Source organism: Chenopodium album, chromosome 2, assembly GCF_948465745.1.
Source record: "Chenopodium album chromosome 2, dcCheAlbu1.1, whole genome shotgun sequence".
In the NCBI taxonomy this organism is placed as follows: Eukaryota; Viridiplantae; Streptophyta; class Magnoliopsida; order Caryophyllales; family Amaranthaceae; genus Chenopodium; species Chenopodium album.
In genome coordinates this window covers 78,774,262-78,791,760 of record NC_137835.1, presented here as the reverse complement: position 1 = coordinate 78,791,760, position 17,499 = coordinate 78,774,262, and the positions used below count along the sequence as shown (strand labels likewise).

Below are 17,499 nucleotides of genomic sequence, written 5' to 3'. Positions count from 1 at the left end.
GTGTTTTTTAGCTAATTTCATTAACTGTTTTCTTGATTGTCTATGTCTAACATATTTTGTACTCTGTTTTTAGTTTTAAGGGTGTAGATTAATAATATCAGATTGAATTCAATTTAGAACTACAATAAATCGAACACTAACTATACTTTATATTATGATATTTTCTCTAGGATTGTCCGTCTTTCTACCCTACAATATCTTTAAACTACATGTCAAACTAAAATTATTATTGTGAATAAATTAACATAAAGGCCGAGAATATAACAATACACAACATGGGACAATGTTTACCATTTATTAAATTTGAGTCAAAAGTTGTGAAGGTATAAACACAATCTTAATGATCTAAATTTATTTTCTTTAACATTTTTGCCAATATAAAAATGTAATACTTTAAAATTTATAATTACATGAAGATAATAAAGCCAACCATAGCTTCCTTGTTGGGGAATAAATGTGAAAGACATCAATTTAGTTTCTTTAGTAGGTGAGGAGTATTATTGAAGGTTGATCTTTCTCTAAAAATAACATGCTTTTGTAAAACATATTAGGCCCTCACCCTTAGGAAAACGAACAAGTTTATTCACCTTTATAAGTCTAACTCTATGACTATGTTTGGAAGATTGGGACCCAGGAAAAGTTTAAGTCATTTCACATCCTTTTACTTTTTAATTTTTTGGATTATAAAAAAATTTCATCAATTTATCAATTACAAAGTTTGGTTATGAGTGTACACTTGGATTATGTGCAATAATTACCTCTTTAATCCCTTCATCAAGGTGGCTTAATGGACTAGTCTTCAATCATGAGAACACAAATTTACCTTATCAAGTACACTTAATGAATGCTAATAAGTTGCAATCAGCCCTTATCATCCAAATTTTATTTTCTAATTGCCGTGGTTTTTGGCTTTAAATTAGTGTGGACCTTATCGCGTATGCATGCAACACATCTTAAATATAATATTTCAACAACACACAAGTAATTTTTTGAGGAAAACAACACACAAGTAATTGGTTATTTGATCTGTGCAATACACTAAAATACTATAGACATACTGCCATACAGTAAAAGAGACAAAGTTAAAAATTTTGGGTATGTGTATGTAAGAAAGATCAAATTAAAGAAATTTAGTGAAAAGGTGAATTTATGGGGTAAGAGGGTTAAAAAATTGGCTGTTAAAAAAAAATAAGGTAGAAAAAGGTTGGAAAAAAACCCTATGACAAAAAGTAAAATAGAACAAAAGAAAAATGAGTAATAATATAGGAGCAAGAACATAAAACTTCACGAGTCACGACTATTTTTCCACGGAAACCTCTATTTTGTAATTATCAATATTTTGGTGCAGCAGGCCATATCATGCGACAAGGGTTATCCGAGTTTTTTTGTTAGGGGTTATCAGAGTTTTTTAATCAGGGGTTACTTGAGGAACTCGGTCAAGGGTTACATGAGGGATGCGGATAGGGGTTCACTCGGTTAATAGTTACTCAGTCAGGGGTTACTCGAGTTTTTCGGTCAGGCCGCATACAAAAATTGTGACTCGAGTAACCCCTGACCGAGAAACTTGAATAATCCCGGCAACTCAACTAACCCCTGACCAAAAATCTTAAGTAACTCATGACCGAGAAACTCAAGTAACTCCGAAAACTCAAGTAAACCCCTAATTGAAAAACTCATGTAACCCCTAAGCGAGAAACTCAAGTAACTCCAAAACTCAAGTAATTCCTGCCGCATTAAAAATTTTTGTAATACGTAATATATATGCCAAGGAGTGAGATAATAGTATCCACCTAAAATATTTAAATGTCATAAAAAATTCACTTATTCTTTCAAAATAATCAATCCTTGTAAATTTAGAAATAATGAAGCACACATCCATAGCAGATTAACAGATTCATTTTATGTATATGACACCTGAATTTTTCTAGAATTATCTTTTTAAAGTTAATTGGGGGATTCACGAGGAGGGTCCTGGTCTTATCATGTAATTCCACATTTCCACTTCATATAATTGAAAATCAAATAATTAATCATATGACCATATAAATATATATACAAAAAGCTACATTCATTTGTACGTATTACCATCAAACAGCGATGTGCTTAATAAACTATAATAACTTCCTTATTTAGCTAACTGTTAGTAATATTTTTTGGTGCACGTAACTTTTTTATTAGTTCATCAATCAACCAACAACATAATTAGCAAGAAACATCACATAGATAATTTTGCATTAACAATAGTATTGGTGTAACTTTTTGGGTGATTAGCGTGAACTTGTAAAGGGAGAATAATAAGTGGAGTTTGTGCACATGACAATGGTCCAAAATTAAGGTAGATACTATAATCTAAATTAATGAATGCTTGGAAATTATTAAGAATTGAGGAATCTCTTAAACCAACTTCCACTAATTACAACTTTATCTAGTTTAATTAGCATCAAATTATGATAATGTTTTATAGATAAGAACTTACAAAATTACAACCCCAAGAAACCTCAAAGGTTAATTATGCCATAATCTCTTGTCTTCAACGCATGGGATCAACATATATAATACTAGCAAGTGTATAAAATTATTTATTAGGCCATTACTTAATTTAGTTGTGGATTTACACTCACCTTATGCACTATTATATTCTTAATTTTATCTAAATCTTTTTCTTTGATTTCCAATGATATATATATGATTACTACAATAAACATAAAATTTGATCAATTATGAATTTAATATAACAAATTTACATCATAAAATCTAACACTTCTGCATGACTTTTATAGGCTTGTAGTATGATGACAATAATCATTCGTCAAAGGATTTGAATATTTCACATGAACTTGTGCAATGAAAGCCTATCCAATTTCTTTGACACCACTCAAAGAATTGATATTATTGTTGCAAAGTTGGAAAAGAATAATCAATAAATAAAACAACATTGCAATAATTTAAATTAATAGAGTAAATTTGGGTACACAAAAACATGCAATTCAACCGAAGTGAAAATAATAACATTGGTAAGTGAGACGAATTTTTTTTATTAAAAAACACTTACAAAAAATACTAATATTAAGAGAAAAGAACATAAAATATAATGAGAATTATCGAGACAAATAAACAAAAAATAAAAAATATCCCTCCGTATCTAAATAAATGAAATAATTAATGGAAAACACTTTACAATTGACATCATAGTCTGGAACTCAATTGTCTCAATACCAAAGTTGGATTGGAGGCTTCAAGATTGTGGCCTAAATTGTGGGAAAACTTGCACTCCAAATTTTCTTATCTTATTAATCACAATATTATAACAACCCATGATTACAATCACTCTTTACCACTGTATAAACTATTGACCAAATTTTATCCCACAATCCCCACTTTAAAGTGGACATACATGCAACTCCATCCATTTTTTCCATTTTCACAACTTTTTCATAACATTGACTATAAAACACAAATTTAAACACCAATGTAATAATAATCAAAGCATGACGATTGCATTACCTCAATTAAAAGTCATCATAAAACTCATATAAATACTACCTTACCATAACCAATTTTATTCACAACTTCTCCCTCAAAAAATACATAAGCTAAGATCATATCATAGAATAAAATCATGGGTTTTTTTAGTAGTGTTATTCCACTAACATTGCTCCTAACTTTCTCACTATGTTCATCTTTAGCATATTCAAATGATGTCCAAGCTAATTTTCTTCATTGTCTTTCTAAGAACATTAGTCCACCCAACCCATTTCCTACATCATGTTTCACTCCTAACAATAATTCCTTCACTGCTATACTCAACTCAACCGCGAATAACTTAAGGTATTTGTTACCTTCAGTTGAAAAACCACAGCTGATCTACATGCCCTTAGATGAATCCCATGTACAAGCTGCTGTTGTATGTGCCAAAAAGCTTGGGATTCAGCTAAGGGTACGTAGTGGGGGGCACGACTATGAGGGTGTTTCTTATGCCTCTGAGATGGGTGATCCATTTGTTGTTATTGACATGTCGAAATTGCGGTCTGTTATAGTTGATATCGACGATAACAGTGCGTGGGCTGAGGCTGGGGCTACGACTGGGGAGCTTTACTATAGGATATCTGAGCAGAGTAAGGTGCACGGATTTCCTGCAGGACTGTGCACCAGTTTGGGTATAGGTGGTCATATTACTGGTGGAGCTTATGGCTCTATGATGAGAAAATATGGTCTAGGAGTTGATAATGTGATTGATGTTCGGTTGGTGGATCCTAACGGGAAGATCCTCGACCGAGCATCAATGGGGGAGGACCTGTTTTGGGCTGTCAGAGGTGCTGGTGGTGGTAGTTTTGGGGTAATTTTAGCATGGAAGGTTAAACTTGTACCTGTTCCTGAGACTGTAACAACATTTACAGTCATAAAAACGTTAGACCAAGGTTTGACAAAGCTCTTGACTAAGTGGCAGCAAGTGGCAGCTGATAAACTTGATGAAAATCTCTTTATCAGGGTAGAGATCATGCCTGGTACAATCCCCAACACCACTCAGAAGACTGTACAAGCCTTATTTAACGCGCTGTATTTAGGCAGCGCGAATCAATTGCTTAGGTCCATGGCCCAAACTTTTCCTGAATTAGGCCTGACTAAACAAGACTGCAATGAAATGAGTTGGATCGAGTCAGTTGTCTATATTGGAGGGTACCCTACCGGGACTAGCACTGATGTTTTGCTCCAAGCGAAACCTTTGTTTAGGAACTACTTTAAGGCCAAGTCAGATTTCGTTAGGGAACCAATCCCTGAGGCCGGGCTTGAAGGACTATGGAAGAAGTTGATGGAGGCAGAAAGCTACATCATGATATGGAATCCTTATGGTGGGATGATGAGTAGGGTACCAGAGTCTGACACCCCGTTCCCTCATAGAAAGGGGACTATCTACAAGATCCAGTATGTTGCAACTTGGATGGATGGTGAGGTTAGCGCGAAATCAAGCATGGCTTGGATTAGGGACTTGTATCAATTTATGGAGCCTTATGTGTCTAAGAACCCTAGGGAAGCTTATGTTAACTATAGGGATCTCGATTTGGGTATGAACAAGGATGGTAACACTAATGTTAATGAGGCTCGCACTTGGGGTTTGAAGTATTACAAGAATAACTTCGATAGGTTGGTGAAAATCAAGACGAAATTCGATCCAGAGAACTTCTTTAGGCATGAGCAGAGTATTCCTCCACTTTCATCACCCAATAGGAAAACGAAAAAGGATAAAAAAATTCACTATCATAAACTTGGGAAGCATCACAAGGGGAAGGGGTGCTAGTTAGCGAAAATTAAGCTTTGCAATCATAGTCTCGAGTCTTATAGTAACTAATTTATTCTCTGATGCTGAGAACAGGTGATGTGTATTTCTAATAACATAAGAACTGGTAATTGTTTTTGTTTGTACAAGTCATTTAGTGTGATTAGTCATGTGCAATATTGTGCATAAGCACGCATACGTCGAGGGCTTGTAGCTTTGTATGAAGTGTTGTGTTTGCTAATGAAATCAAGTTTTTTTGTGTGGAACAGTCTCTAAATACCATATAATATCTTAAACCAAAATTTTAAAGATCACAGGGCCAGAGCATGCTCTGTATCTGCTTATAAATTGTAGTTAAATTAGTTTTATGTCAAAAACTTGATTGATTCATACGTTACTATTTCTTAGCATATAGTTTAAGTGAAACTAGTACATTATGAACAAGATCCTGACAATCATGAATTCATGATTAAATATCTTTTGGTATACTGAACTGCTAATCATTGTTCTGATGATGAATATCAGAAAATGGCTTAGGTTATGAATCATTGGGTTTTGATAACAATCATTTTCTTATGATTCTTCCCATAGTAAGACTACTACAGTAATATGCTAGTGCATTATAATTTAGTAGTACAATCTTAATGAATATTTAATATATTATGGTCTTAAATTAATCATCTGTTTCCTCACTAAATCTAGGAAATATGCTCATATTCAAGCATTAAGTAGCCCGACCTTAATAACGAATGTCTAATTATGAATAGTATTTCATAGTAACCAAGTAAAAATAGACACGGATATGTTTTCAAAAAAAAAAAAAATAAACACGGATATAATTTAAATGAATGGAGCTAAACTGATTCAAATTCAATTTAAATAACTCAATCAAATCCAATCCGAACAATCATTTTGTTTAATTTTTTTTTATCAAAGCAGCTTAGCCTGCCTATCTAGTTGATAGTGTACTTAACACGTAGACGTACACCTTGTCTAATTTCTTTCTTAGATCATAAAGATGGAAGTAGAGCAAAAAATTGATGTGGGAACTAAAGAAAATTACATAGTTCTAAAATAATTGTCTAATTTTTCTTAGAAACTTGACCAGATTTTCATGTTTTGGAGCAGACTCTTGAACAACTGAAACTCCATCACCGGATTTCATCCATGAAAAAGCCAAGGGAAAATTTTCAGGGTGTATGAACTTGATAGAAAAAGCTTCTTCAACACCATTAATTATTGGCAACAAAGTGATCATCAAAATGTCTAAGATATCCATGGTTTCACCACTAACATGTGTACCTCCTGAATATAAATCCTTCACATTTACTTCCAATTTGTTCATATTTTCTTGGATTTCTTTGATGATTTTGTCCTCTTCATAATCATTGGGGGCTTTGACAACCTCACGAAGTTTCTCAAATAGCTGTACACACATACATAAATAATTAGTGACTCTGTAATTGTAGATCCGTTACATGAACCAAGATTTTATAGATTTCATCATATAATCGATTGATAATATAAGGATTAGCTCATCGAGGTTTATAAGCTTATGTGATTATTAGAGATATTGAACGTCATTTTTGTCAACATTAGGCATTGATCTACACGAAAGTTTAGCTGAATGTATTAAGAAATGAGCTCTATAATGTTGAGTGTGGTTCAACAAAATAACACAATCAATCTAGGTTACAAATTAAATGCAACATTGTACTAATAGTGCTACACAATAATTTAAACAACAAACATACGAAGTATATATTAAGTATAATTACCTAAAGGTCGATAAAATTGACCCAAAACCGAACTTTGGCTCGTTGATAAGGATCAAAAGGTAAGAGTTTTGGTGAACTTGTCCAAGTCTCATCAATATATTCAAGAATGACCAAAGATTTAGGAATAGGCCTACCTTGATGAACAAGAACTGGAACCAACTTCTTAACTGGATTATGCTAAAGGAGCAATTGACTCTTGTTTTTCATGTCTTCTTCAAAGTAATCATAGGATATACCCTTAATTTTAAGGGCAATTGTTACCCTTCTTACCCAAGGACTTGCCCACATGCCATGTAACTTCACCTCTGCTTTTGTCTCTGCCATAATTTTGTTGCTAATATTGTTTTACTTGGTATATGAAACTATAGATTATATGCTTCCCTTGATGTTTTATGAATGTGGCAATTTTGATATTGGTAGATATAACTAGTTTGGTAGAGGCTAAAGTTAGGCTTACCTAAAAGGGGGCCATGAGCCCATGAGATAATACTGTATCTGACAAGATTAACCTTGGCCATCCTGTCCACAATGATTGTATTTGAGCAACCAATCAATATTGTCAAATATATCGTGCTGCACCAACTTCTCCCTCCAATTTGATATCAATTTGTATATGATATATTATTAGAAACCTATGGTCAAAGACAGTATATAAATAATGAAAAAAATGTCAAACGTGCAAGTATTTTGGGACGGATGGAGTATATGTGACAATCTTTTAGAGACAAAAAACTAATACATTGACATGTATTCCAAGTTTTAGATGTCAGATCATTAATTTTGAGATAGAGGGAGTACCAAAAGATGGTGTCCTTAAAAGATTATCTCTTTGTTTGTTTGTTAAGTTTTTCAACTTGCAACCCCCACTTGCTCTCTATCTCTATTCCTCTCCTCCTCAATAATTTAGTAATCGACAATATAATCTTTCGTAAGTTATGTCAAAATATAGTGATGATTTGAGGAATTAGCTAGGTTTTGCAGGATGTTTGCCCTGTTTGGTGATTAGCTGATTGTATTTATAAGTTTGACTAGCCGGTTATATTAGTTTATTTGACTAGCTAGTTGTATATAGCTGATTATGTAAAAGTGTTTGGTAGATAGCTTTTTATTATTAGCTGTTTTAATGTATTTAATACCTGAAAAGCTAATTCTTCAATAAGCTAATTGCAAAAAGCTCATTTTGGATCCAAAAAACTATTTAAATAAGCTACTTACCAAACACCCAAATTAGCTTTTTAAAATGGTCAAACCTCTAATAGTGGTCAAGCTTTTCAAAAAGCTCTTTACCCAAACAAGGCCTTTGTCATATCCAATATCCATTGTTTCATAGGTTCTTCTTCACCTTTTACCATTGCGAGGCCACAAATAGATGCCATCCTTGACAATATCAATGGTTATTTTCCGGATTCCATTAACTTCGTATTGAGGTTGCCTTCTATTCAAGAAATGGAGTGTGGTGAAGGACTAATGGCCTGTTCATATTTACTGAATTGAGCTGAACTGAACTGAACTGATTGGAGCTGAACTGAACTGATTGGAGCTGAACTGAACTGAACTGAAAAATTAAAATGCATAAAACTGAACTGAACTGAACTGATTAGAACTGAACTGAACTGAACTGATTGGAGCTGAACTGAACTGAACTGAAAATAAGTAAATATGAACAGGCCCTAAGCAATATGTCTAGCATCCTCATATTGCATGTAAAAATAATTAACCTTCATGTTTTTTCATAGAATGTTCAAATTCATCTTGACGTAGTTCTTGATGTACTTTTATCCTTCTATTATCGGTCTAGACATAATGTTTCTTAGAGACATGACAAACTGTTACATATATACAACAACAATTTAATTTAATTAATACGCAATTAACTAACATATAGTCAAATCTTTCCTTGATAATAAAAATAAAGTACTCTGTAGAACATAAAATTGATGTCAATAAGTTGGAGAAAATTACACTTTTCTAAATAGTTGTCTAAGTTTTCTCAGAAACTTGACCAAGTTTTCATGATTTGGAGCAGATTCTTGAACAATTGGAAGTCCATCACCGGATTTCATCCATGAAAAAGCAAAGGGAAATTTTTCAGGGAGTATGAATTTGATAGAAATAGCCTCTTCAACACCATTGATTATTGGCAACAAAGTGATCATTAAAATGTCTAAGATATCCATGGTTTCTCCACTAACATGTGTACCTTTTGAATATAAATCGCTCACATTTGCTTCCAATTTGTTCATATTTTCTTGGATTTGTTTGATGATTTTGTCCTCTTCATCATCGTTGGGGGCTTTGACAACATCCCGAAGTTTCTCAAATATCTGTACACACATACATAATTAGTGACTCGCCAGTTGTAAATTATGGAATCTGTTACATGAACCAAGATTTAAAAGATTTCATCATAAAATCAATTGACAATTTAAGGATTAGCTCAGTGAGGCTTATAAGCTTATGTGATTTTAAATTTTTCACCATTGTATAATTAGCAATATTGTCACATTAGGCATTGATCAACATGAATGTATTTAAAAATGAGCTCTATAACGTTGAGGGGGGTTCAACAAAATAACACAATATAATCAATCTAGGTTAAAAATGCAACATTGTACTAATAGTGCTACACAAAATCGTAGTGAGTATAAGTACCTGAAGATCGATAAAATTGGCCCAAAACCGAACTTTGGATCGTTGATAAGGATCAAAAGGTAAGAGTTTTGGTGAACTTGTCCAAGTCTCATCAATATATTCAAGAATGACCAAAGATTCAGGAATAGGCCTACCTTGATGAACAAGAACTGGAACCAACTTCTTAACTGGATTATACTTAAGGAGCAATTGACTCTTGTTTTTCAAGTCTTCCTCAAAGTATTCATAGGATATACCCTTAATTTTAAGGGCAATTGTTACCCTTCTAACCCAAGGACTTGCCCACATGCCATGTAACTTCACCTCTTCTTTTGTCTCTGCCATAATGTTTTTTGCTAATTTTTTTTATTTTTTATTTTTTACTTGGTATATGAAACTATAGAATATATGCTTGATATTTTATGAAGGTAACAATTATGATATTGGTAGATATGACTAGTTAGGTAGATAGATGCTAAAGTGAGGCTTACCTAAAAGGCCATGAGCACTATCTTGGATCTGACAAGATAAACCTTGGCCTTCTGCTGTCCACATAATTGTATTTGAGCAACCAATCAATATAAGGAAATATATTGTGCTGCACCAACTTCTCCCTTCATTTGATATCAGCCGCCTCTAAAAGATGGTCTCATATCTCTCATACGATCATATCTCTCATACGATATACGAGTATTAAAAGATGATGTCTTTATATATTTTCATTCCTTATTTGTTAAATTTTTCATTTGCAAACCCACTTATTCATTCTCTATTTTTATTCATCTCCAATCCACTAAGTGTGTCCTATTAATAATTAACCATATAATATTTCGTATATTCACTTCGATTAAGCCATTTAGGAAAAGCATAATGAGTAGTGACACTTTTATTTTGAAATATTCTAGTGTAAAAAGTTAAAATAGAAGAATTAGCTAGACTTTGCGGGACTTTTGTTATATCTATTGTTTCTTAGATCTTCTTCAAAAGAACTGAAATTGCAACGTTACAATATACGCTATATATTGGAATTAATATGTCTATAGGCTCGAAAAAATTCAATCAATTTCCCATGAGATTGGGTGGTGCCTTTTACCATTGCAAGGTCACAAATAGGTGCCATTGATCCTTGATAGCAATCGCTCCATATATTCACTACAGGAAGGTGAGTTACATGGAAAAATAATAAACCTTCCTGTTTTCTCCTAAAATGTTCAAATTCACCTTGACATTCTTGTTCTTTTCTTCTTCAATTACCAAACTAGACATAATTTTTCTTAGAGACGTGACAAACTGTTACATATATACAAGAACAATTTTATTAATACATAGTATGTAATCAACGAACATCTAGTCAAAATTCTTTCATTGATCATAAAGATAAAGTAGAGCATAAAATTGATGTCAAAAAGTTGGAGAAAATTACACTCTTCTAAATAGTTGTCTAAGTTTTCTTAGAAACTTGACCAGATTTTCATGATTTGGAGCAGATTCTTGAACAATTGGTAGTCCATCACCGGATTTCATCCATGAAAAAGCCAAGGGAAATTTTTCAGGGTGTATGAATTTGATAGAAATAGCTTCTTCAACACCATTTATTATTGGCAACAAAGTGATCATCAAAACGTCTAGGATTTCCATACTTTCACCACTAACATGTGTACCTCCTGAATGTAAATCCTTTACATTTGCTTCCAATTTGTTCATATTATCTTGGATTTCTTTGATGATTTTATCCTCTTCATCATCGTTAGGGGCTTTGACAACATCCCGAAGTTTCTCAAATATCTGTGCATACACATACACCATTAAGGACGTACTTAATTTTGGTATATAATGGGATCGGTTACATGAACTAACTATAATTTAAACACAAATTTTTAAAAAAAGCCGGTGTTCATTAATTTAATGAATGGCGAAATTTTCGGGCAAGCAATGTAGTGGGTATGCACGTGCGGTGTAATGATTGCTAAAATTGAATAAAGAAATAAAAGTTTCTCTCTCCTCGTTTTTCTCTTGCTTTCTCTCTCCTCGTTTTTCTCTCTCTAAAACCAGTTAACTTGCGATTGCGATCGTTTTCTCTGTCCTCCATTGTTGCTTTTCGAGCTTTTTCTCTCTTTTCTTTCACTTGTGAAGTTGTTTATCGCTTAATTCTGGTTAGTTTACTTATTTTTTTGAGATTTTTGTTAGTTTAAATTGTTTTGGTTCTTCGATTTTTAGGTTTTTTTATTTTGATTTTGTTTTCGTTTTTTGTAGTGTTAGTTTCAGCAATGGTGAAGAAGAAGATTACAAAGAAGGCTGTAGATGCTAAAGAAGGTGTGTTTATTTAAATTTTTCATCATTTTTTCGAATTTTCAATTGAATTTTCGCTTATATATGTCGAATTAGTAGTGTATGTTATTTTTTATTGTTTTCTGTTGATTTATTATGCATATTATGATAATTGAATTTCAATTTTGAAGTTATTATGTTTAATTTTGCTTTATTTTATTGTTCATTGTGATAATTGGTTCAAAATTTGATATATATGTGTTGTGGTGTTGTTACATGTTAAACAAATTTTGCATGTTTGTTTTTAGAAGGTTTATTCATTATTCTTCAAATTTTGATGTTAGGTTTTAGTTAGATTATGAGAATAGTATGCATATCTGCATTGTGTTTGTGTATATGTGTTTGAGTACCAGTAATATGTGCATTGTGCATTGTGCATTGTGTGTGAGTAATATATACATATGTTATTTATATGCATGACAAAGGTTATTTTATGCTTTGAAAAGGGTCACTTTATGCTGTGAAAAGGGTCACTTTATTCTGTCAAAAGGGTCACGTTTGTATTTAAAAGGGTTACTTGTTGTAATTTAAAGGGTGACTTTATGCAGTGAAAAGGGTCACTTTATATAGTTAAAAGGGTCACTTTATGCTTGTTAAAGGGTTACTTTTTAGTTAAAAGGGTTACTTGTTGTATTTTAAGGGTGACTTTATGCAGTAAAAAGGGTCACTTTATTCTTTTAAAAGGGTCACTTTTTGCATTTAAAAGGATTTTTATGCATATATTCTAAATTTTCCCATGAGTAATTTGTGAATTTGTAATTTATGGTTATCCTCTGTATTAATTAGATATAGGTGGTTCAATAGGTGGATATCGTTATAAATTGCCTTCAAGGGGAAAAGGAATGGGTAAAGAGCCTGCTAAAAAGAACAAGACAGCTCCTGAGAAGGACAAACCAGAGTCTAAAACTGTGAAGGCTAAAACTGTTCCTAAGGAGGCCAAAGCAGAGCCTCAGAAGGTTAAAGCAGCTCCTAAGAAGTCTAAAATTGTATCTAAGAAGGCCAAAGCAGATGCTGAATTGCAAGTAGTTTCTGATTCTGATTCTGATACTGTTGTGTAAGTATAAATGTTTTTTGTTTTGTATTTTTTAATCATATATATCATGATTCTGATTCTGATATTGTTTTACTTATATTATTATTACTTAGGGAAAAAAGACCCTTGATTGCAAGGTGCAGACCACACACATTGGAATTAATGATGAGTACTTTTAGTCCTAATCAACAAAAAGCTGTTGAAGAAATAGGTTTTGGTGGTTTATTACATCTGAAATTGAAAACTTTGAATCGTCAAATGCTACATTGGCTGGTTGAACACTTTAATGGTGGTAGCTGCATGTTCACTATTGCTGCTGGTAAAGAGTTTGTAGTTACTAAAAATGATATATGTGATGTCTTTGGCTTGCCTATGAGTGAGATTGTTGTTCCTGAACTTCAGAAGACTCCTGAAGAAGGTAGTGTAGATAAACGTATCATTCAGTCATGGAGACTTGATTATGGTCTTACTGAGAAGCAACCTCTGCATTTGTCAAAAGTGGAGTCTAGGATGGTTGATTTGGATGATGGTTGACTTGATTATGCCTTGTATTAGGAATCACCTGCATTGAAAATAAAGGGGTCACTTTATGCTGTTAAAAGGGTTACTTTATGCACTAAAAAGGATAACTTTATGCAGATAAAAGGGTAACTTTTATGTGAAAAGAAAAACTTTATTGTCAGATCTCAAATCTGTAAGATGTCAATATAAATCTTTTACCTCCAGAATTGCATTTGCCATTGCTTGGTCCTGGTCAGTGAATATTGAAGTTGGTTTTCTATCCTCCATAGCTTTGAAGAAGGTTTGTAATAACCACACAAATGAATCTGTTGTTTCATCCCCAATAAAAGCACATGCAAACATACAATTATGCCAGTGATTATTTATGCCAACAAATGGAGCACATATAAGATTATATCTGTTGGTTCTGTATGTTGTATCAAAGACAAGAACATCTCCATATATCCTATAGTCTTCTAGCATTATTGAATCTCTCCAAAAGATATTGCAAATTCTTTCTTCTTTGTCAAACTTCACTCTAAAAAAGAAGTTTGGATCCTCTGATTGTTCTTGACTTAAAATGTTCACTAAAGTTTGAGCATCTCCAGCCTCAATTTGTTCCATTCTTAACCTTGAGCAGAAATTCAGGTGATCTACAACACTATGGCCTACATTCTGTTCTCCTCCAGCCTCTGTAGCCATGTAATAGTAAGTGTCCATTGTAGTTAAACCTGAAGATTTCATTGTTTTGATTGCTTCAGCTTTTTCCTCTGTCATTTTTCTTTCAGAACGATGCAAATAATGCCACTGTGGCTTTGTTAGCTCGTGGTTATGCTGAATAACATGAGACACCACCTCAAACTGTCCTTCTTTATTCACTTTTGCTCTTATGCATGCCTTGCAATTTGATCTTGTAATGGCTACTTGTCTTGGCTTTCTTGCTTTTACATTTACATCCTCTTCATCAACCATTTCAACTAACTTTGTTTTCTTCTGACCTGAATGTCTCTTTCCCTCAGCAGAACACACATAGTTTTTCTCAGTTACTATTTTTGTGTGTTGTTTGAATCTAGTTGTATGTTTTCTTATTGAAAATCCCAATATAGCAGCATGTTTTTCATACAATTCCAAAATTTCTTCAAAAGTTTCTCTTACCACACCAACAAATGATCCTCTAAGATCTAAACCAGAAGCATCAATTGGATTTGTATCTGTTATTTAATACAAACAAATCAGATAATAACCACAGCCAGCATAAAAAAAGGGAAACATTCGTGTGAAAATAGGGTAACTTTTATGCATGAAAAAGGTAACATTTAGGCATTCAAAGGGTTACTTTTTGCATACAATTTGAATTTTCAGCATACAATCTGAGTGTAACATTTGTGCATAAATAGGGTCACTTTTAAGCATGAAAAGGGTAACATTTAGACATTCAAAGGGTTACTTTTTGCATACAATCTGAATTTTCAGCATACAACATGAGTGTAACATTTGTGCATAAATAGGGTCACTTTTAAGCATGAAAAGGGTAACATTTAGGCAATCAAAGGGTTACTTTTTGCATGCAATCTCAAAAGTTCTGCATTCTATCTGAGGGTAACATTTAGGCATAAATAGGGTCACGTTTATGCATAAAAAGGGTAACAATTATGTATTCAAAGGGTTCTTTTTTGCATACAATCTCAAAAATTTATAGAAATTACCTTCAGTTGCATTTATTTTGGTTGTTTGTTCTGAATTTGAATCAATTGATTTATCAGGAACCACTTGATTTTCAGCATTGTGTATTACGTCTTCTGCATTATCAATTGCTTCATTTGCATTATCAATTGCTTCATCTGCATTGTCTGGATGGTTGAATATTGGTACGAATTCATCTCCAAAACAATAAGTTTCTTCTTCTTCTATAATCGATCGATTTAAATCGATTTCAAATTCAGTCTCAACTTGCCTCTGTTTTTGTAGCAATTCGTGAATGAGATTGCTGCATTTTGTTGTATCGAAAGTCGAATTCTCCATTGATGATCGATTTCTGCAATTTGTAAGTTTTCTCAATTATTTTCTCCTCAATTGATGATCGAATTCTTCTATTTGTGCGTTTTCTCACCTTTTTTCTCCTTGATTGATGATCGATTTCTGCAATTTTTGCGTTTTCTAACCTTTTTTCTCCTCGATTGATGATCGTTTTTTGCAATTTTTGCGATTTCTCACTTTCTCTCTCCTCAATGGATGATCGAGAGCTGCGTTTTCTCACTTTCTCTCTCCTCCATTGTTCTGCGTTTTTTTGATTTTTAGGTATAAAATTCCTCGATTTTAAATTCCGCGATTTAAAAAAAAAAAAACAATAAATAAGTTGCACGTGAGAAAAACCCGATGTACAGTAAAAATACTGTACACCGGGTACATGCAAATGGAATTGTAATTTAAAATGTGACTTCATAAAATCCGAAATGATTCCATTGTAAAATTAAAATTATCAAGATTAACTCCGTAAGCTAAGACTTTTTTTTTTAAGGCATTTTAGTCGATACTTCAATGTGGGATGGATTTTAACAAGATAACACAATAAATGTAGGCTAAAATGCAACATTTTACTAATAGTACTACACAAAACTAAATTGCAAGCATATTAATAACTACCTGAAGATCGATAAAACTAGCCCAAAACCGAACTTTAGCTCGTTGATAAGGATCAAAAGGGAAGAGTTTTGGTGAAGTTGTCCAAGTTTCATCAATATATTCAAGAATAACCAGTGATTCAGGAATAGGTCTCCCTTGATGAACAAGCACTGGAACCAACTTCTTAACTGGATTATACTTGAGGAGCAATTGAGACTTATTTTTCAAGTCTTCCTCAAAGTATTCATAGGATACACCCTTAATTTTAAGGGCAATTGTTACCCTTCTAACCCAAGGACTTGCCCACATTCCATGCAACTTCAAATCCTTTGTTTCTGCCATAATTTTTGGTTGAATTTGTTCGTAAAAAAATAAAATTTGGTAATTATAATTTGATTGGTTTACTATGATATATGCTTGATGCTTTATGAACGTGACAATTATGATGGGTGGGTCGACCGTCGATGATTAATTAGGCTTTATTTTTATCCATAAAATTGAATTGCAACTGACAACATGTAATCTTGGCCATCTATTGTCCACAAATTTTGCATTGAGTAACCAATCCACGTAGTGAAAATATACAATATTATGCTCCACAATCCTCCACATGAGGCTAACGGCTAACGCATTACGCACCAACTTTTTATCAGACATTTTAACCTCTTTTTTTTTAAAAGAAATGCAGCATGGCTGTATGGACATTTATTAATTCAAAAAATTCAGTTATGCCAAAGTTTTAATATTACGTGGAAAGTGTAGGAAAGATGACTAATAGCAATTAAAGTATTTAAAAGGTTTATCTGGAAAATGTCGTGGCGTGACAATAGATCATTGCCCTAAAGTCGAATTTGCCCCGCACATGTACACACGGACTCAGAGAGTTAGATTGAAAATACCTTTGAACAATGCTCAATAGAAAAGGAGGTCATAAAGAATCATTTTAAGAGAGGATATTTTTCACTTTTTCTGTGTCCAAAAGGGGACAAAAGCATATGTTTATACAGTTATGAGAGTGAACCAGATACAACGAATCTGGTCATAAATTAGACCAAATACAGCTAGCATTTAAATACTCCAATTAAGTTTAAAGCAATTTGACTTATTGAGCATAAATCAAGGAATTGGCTTAATTTTAGAAGTAATGAAAAATACGTTGACAAGGGAGAAATTAACTCTTTTGAACAATTTATTTAGAGTTCTCTACCTAAACTCCAACTGAAAGAACCATTATAAAAACACTCCTAGTAATTACTCATATCCCACCTACTTGCTAGTCTGCTACAAATAGGTATAATGGATTATGTTAAATCTGATTTCGACCCTACAGG

General features: G+C 32.9%; 3 protein-coding genes across 6 annotated transcripts; 1 reads left to right on the top strand and 2 right to left on the bottom strand.

The window, feature by feature from the left end:
* Nucleotides 1-3,580: 3,580 nt before the first annotated feature.
* On the top strand, nt 3,581-5,551 carry LOC145588885 (monolignol oxidoreductase AtBBE-like 15). The gene has a single exon (XM_081645480.1). It carries the CDS (start codon nt 3,620-3,622, stop codon nt 5,294-5,296), a length of 1,677 nt encoding a protein of 558 aa, XP_081501606.1. The 5' UTR covers nt 3,581-3,619; the 3' UTR covers nt 5,297-5,551.
* A 587-nt stretch (nt 5,552-6,138) lies between these two features.
* LOC145601831 (glutathione S-transferase U9-like) lies at nt 6,139-10,260 on the bottom strand. 4 transcript variants are annotated; one of them, XM_081657911.1, is made up of 3 exons: nt 9,706-10,260; nt 9,016-9,377; nt 6,139-6,701 (listed from the first exon to the last, which is right to left on the bottom strand). In XM_081657911.1, the coding sequence occupies exons 1-3, from the start codon at nt 10,027-10,029 to the stop codon at nt 6,617-6,619; spliced, it is 771 nt and encodes a 256-aa protein (XP_081514037.1). In that variant the 5' UTR covers nt 10,030-10,260; the 3' UTR covers nt 6,139-6,616. The 4 variants fall into 4 exon arrangements, with proteins under 4 accessions (XP_081514037.1, XP_081514048.1, XP_081514040.1 ...); XM_081657922.1 differs by lacking the exon at nt 6,139-6,701 and adding an exon at nt 7,600-7,685; XM_081657914.1 differs by lacking the exon at nt 6,139-6,701 and adding an exon at nt 8,521-8,608.
* A 772-nt stretch (nt 10,261-11,032) lies between these two features.
* LOC145588879 (glutathione S-transferase U9-like) lies at nt 11,033-16,634 on the bottom strand. The gene is made up of 2 exons (XM_081645476.1): nt 16,190-16,634; nt 11,033-11,469 (listed from the first exon to the last, which is right to left on the bottom strand). Exons 1-2 carry the CDS (start codon nt 16,508-16,510, stop codon nt 11,104-11,106), a joined length of 687 nt encoding a protein of 228 aa, XP_081501602.1. The 5' UTR covers nt 16,511-16,634; the 3' UTR covers nt 11,033-11,103.
* Nucleotides 16,635-17,499: the final 865 nt, after the last annotated feature.